General features: G+C 35.5%; 1 protein-coding gene across 3 annotated transcripts in view; it reads right to left on the bottom strand.

The window, feature by feature from the left end:
* LOC127424369 (importin-11) overlaps nt 1–6,000 on the bottom strand; it is a 178,020-nt gene that overhangs the window by 19,580 nt on the left and 152,440 nt on the right. The window contains exon 30 of one of the 3 annotated variants that reach the window (XM_051669498.1): nt 2,251–3,159. The exons of the other annotated variants lie outside the window; for them this stretch is intronic. Within the exon in view, the coding sequence (XP_051525458.1) occupies nt 3,085–3,159 (75 nt within the window). The 3' untranslated portion in view covers nt 2,251–3,084. Of the gene's footprint in view, nt 1–2,250; nt 3,160–6,000 lie in introns of those variants that run through there. 3 annotated transcript variants of the gene reach the window in all.

The raw sequence follows: 6,000 nt of genomic DNA, 5'->3' as shown, positions 1-6,000 counted from the left end.
ATAAATGTCAAAAAATTTTAGTTTTATAATGAAATAAATTAATATGGTGGCACAATTATATTTGTCTACAAAACTAATTTCAAACATTTAAGCATACACCTTCAGATCAAACGATTTTTAAGATCATGAGATATATGACATTACAGTCAAGTGTTTCAAAACTTTTGACCAGTAGTGTGTGTGTGTGTGTGTGTGTGTGTGTGTGTATATATATAATTTTGTGCATGTGTGTGTGTGTGTGTGTGTGTGTATACTTTTATGTGACCACAGGGATGTTTGTTGAGGGTCAGGGTGGGGTTTAAATGTTAATTCTGTGTATATACGTTTTGCTTTTCTTTGTTATCTGTATGAATCAATAAAAAATATTAATCAGAAAAACTAATGTGAAATGTCAGAATAATAGAATGATTTACTTCAGCTTTTCTTTCTTTCATACATATCCAGTGGGTCAGAAGTTTACATACACTTGGTTAGCATTTGGTAGCATTGCCTATAAATTGTTTATCTTGGGTCAAACATTTTGGGTAGCCTTACACAAGCTTCTCAAAATAAGTTGCTGGAATTTTAGCCCATTCCTCCAGACAGAACTGGTGTAAATGAGTTAGGTTTGTAGGCCTCCTTGTTCGCATGCTTTTCCGTTCTGCCCACAAATTTTCCATCGGATTGAGGTCAGGGCTTTGTGATGACCACTCCAGTACCTTGACTTCAGCCATTTTGCCACAACTTTGGAGGTATGCTTGGGGTCACTGTCCATTTGGAAGACCCATTTGTAATCAAGCTTTAACTTCCTGGCTGATATCTTGAGATGTTGCTTCAATATATCCACATAATTTTCCTTCCTCATGATGCCATCTATTTTGTGAAGTGCACCAGTCCCTCCTGCAGTAAAGCACCCCCACAACATGATGCTGCCATCCCCATGCTTCATGGTTGGGATGATGTTCTTTGGCTTTCAAGCCTCACCCTTTTTCCTCCAAACATAACGATGGTCATTATGGCCAAACAGTTACATTTTTGTTTCATTAGACCAAAGGACATTTCTCCAAAAAGTAAGATCTTTGTCCCCATGTGCACTTGCAAACTGTAGTCTGGCTTTTTATGGCGGTTTTGGAGCAGTGGCTTCTTACTTGCTGAGCAGACTTTCAGGTTATGTCGATATAGGACTCGTTTTACTGTGGATATAGATACTTGTTTGCTGTTGTTCTGGGATTTATTTGCACTTTTCGCACCAAACTGCGTTCATCTCTAGGAGACAGAATGCGTCTCCTTCCTGAGCAGTATGATGGTGTTTATACTTGCGTACTATTGTTTGTACAAATGAATGTGGTACCTTCAGGCATTTGTAAATCTCTCTCAAGGATGAACCCGACTTGTGGAGGTCCACAATATTTTTTCTGAGGTCTTGGCTGATTTCTTTTGTTTTTCCCATGATGCTGATTTCTTTTGATTTTCCCATGATGCCAAGCAAAGAGGCACCGAGTTTGAGGGCCTTAAAACACATCCACGGGTACACCTCTAATTCAGTACACGTCCTATCAGAAGCTATTTGGCTTATTGTTCAAAGGCTTGACATCACTTTCTGGAATTTTCCAAGCTGCTTAAAGGCACAGTTAACTTAGTGTATGTAAACTTCTGACCCACTGGAATTGTGATATAGACCATTAAAAGTGAAACAATCTGTCTGTAAACAATTGTTGGAAAAATTACTCATGTCATGCACAAAGTAGATGTCCTAAACGACTTGCCAAAACTATAGTTGAAATATGAACTAATATGAAATCTGTGGAGTGGTTAAAAAAAATTAGATTTAATGACTTCAACCTAAGTGTATGTACACTTCTGACTTCAACTGTAGCTATCAAAACCAGTATCATAAATTTTGAAAAACAAAAAAACAAAAATAGAATTTGTCTTTCAAAATTGATTCTATCTTCACAAAAATATGACTTTTACCACTCACACTGTCCAATATATCAAAAGAGACATTTCCCTTGCCTACCACAAAACTGTGTTTTACAGGGGAAAAGATATTCAGGCATATTCAAAGGTCTAAATTAAGCTAACACTCAAGATTTAACACCGTTATTTGAATTTCTTGGGATTTAATATCCCACTGAAGGAGGAGATTATGAAAGGTGACAATTTGCATTTCTGGCACAGCAACAGCACAATAATAATAATAATAAAATTGGCCACTATAGAAACACAACATTTCAAACCAAAAACAAGAATTCATACCTGGGGGAAAAAAGAGAGACCTTTTATTTCCATTTTGAGATACAGGAATTGTTTATCACACAAACTAGCCCTCAAATACGTAAACTGAAATATACACTCCTGGGCAAATAAAATGGGCAAAGCACAAAATGGCAAAACATTAAGCTTTTAATTGTCTCCATAAATCATTTATCAGGAAATTAGCAAGAATTAAAAAATGCACTCCTGTACTACCGCTCATTAGCGTTTGCTGCAGTGAACTGTTTGGGGAAAAGATGGAAACAGGGAAATTCACTTATATAGTCTTCTTGTTTGAAAGTTAAAATCATGATAATGATTAAAATAACACATGTCTGGGTGTACAAAAGTTTCCAAAAATATCTTCTGGGATGTTTTTTTCTTTTTTTTTTTTTCTTAAAAGATTAGTTATTAGTTGGTGATTTGTCACACCTGATGCAGCCCATCAAAGGCCTGATAACAAGTTCATAAATGGAACCAGGAGTGATAGAGCAGGGAGAGATCTACAATATGCAGTGTTGTGAGTCCCAAGGTAAAGAGTGATCAAATCTGCTCCAAAAAAAGCAAAATATCATGCAGGGTTTGCTGTCAGAAACTGCATAGCTGGTCTGCGTCCGGCCCAAAAGCAAGCGGCCCAAAGACTCTTCATGCAGGGATGACCCACCTGCTGCAATTTACAGTTCACAAAGACTGGATAAAAAGCCTCTTTCAAGAAGAACAATAACCAGAAGGTTATCTAATGCAGGTTTTGTGTCTAGAAGATGTGTTAAAAGCCATTGCGGTCTCAGAAAAACATCAAAGACAGAATTAAGTATTTGGTAGAATATGGAAAGTTTGATTCTGAGTGGTTCAGCAGAGATGTGTGGAGTGATGAATCACAATTTGAGTTGCATGGTGATGCTCCAGAGAGGTGTCTTCGAAGATCTGGTGAGAAATACAACAGTGAATGCATCTCTACCACAGTGGTGTCATGGTGTGGAGTCAGTTAATGCTCTGGAGTACAGGAGATTATTGCAAAAAGGCTTGCTTCCCACAGCTGAAAAGTTGTTTTCTAAAGAGGAAGTTATTTTTCAACAAGACAATGCTCCTGCCCACACTGCAAAGACCACCAAGAAGTGGCTTGATAAGTCCATCAGGCTCATGTTTTGACCTGGTCACAATTCAGATTTGAACCCTAGAGAGAATATTTGGTCTCACATTAAACTCAAACTAACTGTGAAACATTTTTCAACTACTCATCAACTGTTTGAAGCCATCAACACTGACTCTGCTTTCTATATAAAACCATCTGCAAGTTTACCCACAAGGCTTAAACATTTAAAAACTGTCCCATGCTAATTTACTTTATCTATTTGTTCAATTCTTGCTAATTTTCTGACAAATGATTTGTGGTTAAGCAAAAAAAAAAAGAAAAAAAAAAAAAAAAAAAGGGCTTGGTCCATTTTTATTAATTTTTTTGCCCAGGAGTGTACTGAAAATAAATAAATAAATAAATAAATAAATAAATAAATAAATAAAACTTGAAAACACTGAATCAACTAAAACTAAACTAAAACTAACAATCAGAGTAAAAACTACTGAAAGGACAAATAGAAAATAAAATAATAACTTCAAAAACTTTTACAACCCTGTTGGCTCCTTGCTATTTTGCAGATGCATTTAAAACACTGCATTTAAATTTGCTAATTGCAGGAAAAATTCCCCTATAGAGCAACCTGAGATTGAGTGCCAATCATGACTGTAGAACTACTCTACAGAGAGTTATTCGCTAGATACCCAGGATGGAGTCTGTCACCACAAAGAAAATAATTAAAAGGACTCCGTAGAAGACTAGAAAAATGCTAACACAAAGAGGAGATCTGCCTTGCAAACTTTTAAAAATCAAGCAAATATCTGTCCAACACCTTTCAACTTGACTCAAACCACCATGATCCTCTCCAGTCACTTGAGGAATGAGAGGTGCTGCTCGACGCTAAGAGGCAACAGGAGAGGACAAAGTGTTGTTATGCTAGCTGTGCTAATATGCGGCCACATAAACCAGAAGTGAGGAGAGCATGCTTGAGAGGCTTCTCAGTGTACTTCCATCAACAAACTGAAGGTTAAGCTGTCTGAGACATTCTGGGAGCTCTTCATTTAGGTGTGGAAAAGGTCAAAGGCCTTAGAAACTGTTGCATGTAACCACACAATATTCTGAAAGAAAAAATTGAAATGATAGACCTTTCTAGATAATTACGTTAATCACCTTAATGTGATTATTTGACACTTTAAATACCAATCACATATTACCAACCAAATAATACATTTTGAAATGCCACAAAACAAGCATTTTTGTGTCTCGTTTATTAACATGCCTTTTTATGAACACGATGTATGAATGAACATTTGATTGTAATTTAATAATAATGATAAAAGTAATCAATATTATATTACTAATATACATTTTAGGCTGGCTGGGTTCCAGTTAACCAAAGAGAGAAATATTAAAAAATATTTGTAAATAATTAAATATGTAGAATTATTCATTTCTTTCTAACCCTGTGCCGTATTTGTTAACATTTTATGTGCATGTAATTGTCTGATTCCATGTTCAATGTGAATAAATTACTTTTTAATTTGTACGTGTAAGCTACACTGTAGGTTATATGAACAAGAGACAATTCAATTACTAATAACAATTACATAATGTATGACAATTAATTGCCAGGCAAAATGTTATGATCATGACAGCCCTAATAATTGGTGACCAAAAAAACACCCCATGTGTTGCGTTGATTAGAAACAAACTCGTTTCCATGATGCATTTATCATACAAGGGTCAACGGTTCATTGACCTCTCATATAAAAACACACAAGTCATTAGTTCTATTAAAGTATGACATATTCAACAAACAAAATGTCCACTTCAATCACATTATGGAGTGCCCTCTATTGCATGTAAAATTGTGTGATTGTCTTTCTCATATGTCCCATTTTCCTCCCCCTTGCTCCCTAGTCACAAATTTGCATATTACTATTATGATATGATATGATAACAACTGCATAATAATCTAATTATACTAACTGAATGAGGGTAGGCTTGAAAGTTTTTATAGGCATACTGGAAGAAGCTGTCATTATATCAGAATCGTTTTCAGAATATTTTGTGTGATTTGCAAAAACCCTGAGATCTTGAGTTATCTGAATACATTAGCACCAATTGCCTAACTGTGCGTACCAGAGTAATAATCTAGTTCCAATTTGGTTTTGATTTCTCTCAATAATATGCTAATGCGAGTGGCTAATAGGTTAGCAATAATCATTTAGAAAAAGTTTGTGTAAATATCTTTTGATTGTCGATCAGGACAGAGCTTGCCTTTTCAGTATGTGCGTGCAAGCAAAAAAGCTGGGATAGTCGAAACCAGAAAATTCGATAAAGCCTATTTAAAATAGCTGCAAAGAGAAAATCAAATGGAAAATAGTCTTGTGATATAAACATTTCTTGTGATATATTTATTTATTTAGATATTTATTTTTCTCCAAATAATATTGATAATACTAAACAATAAGGTTCTATTTGTAAGCATTAGCAAAATAGAGTATTTGGATCTAACAAGCAGGGACAAAAACAATGTTTTTCAATTCGGTTCGTTCTGAGCAAAAACAATATTTTTTTGTTCCGGTTCAGAAGTTCCGCAGCCTCCTTTGCAAAAGGTTACCGATTAGAACAAAATGACAGCACTTTGTGCTAAGGGGTGGGTGAAATACCAATTGCAGTGTTGCCAGATC

Source organism: Myxocyprinus asiaticus, chromosome 33 (assembly GCF_019703515.2).
Source record: "Myxocyprinus asiaticus isolate MX2 ecotype Aquarium Trade chromosome 33, UBuf_Myxa_2, whole genome shotgun sequence".
Classification (NCBI taxonomy): domain Eukaryota; kingdom Metazoa; phylum Chordata; class Actinopteri; order Cypriniformes; family Catostomidae; genus Myxocyprinus; species Myxocyprinus asiaticus.
This window is presented reverse-complemented; position numbering and strand designations above follow the sequence as displayed.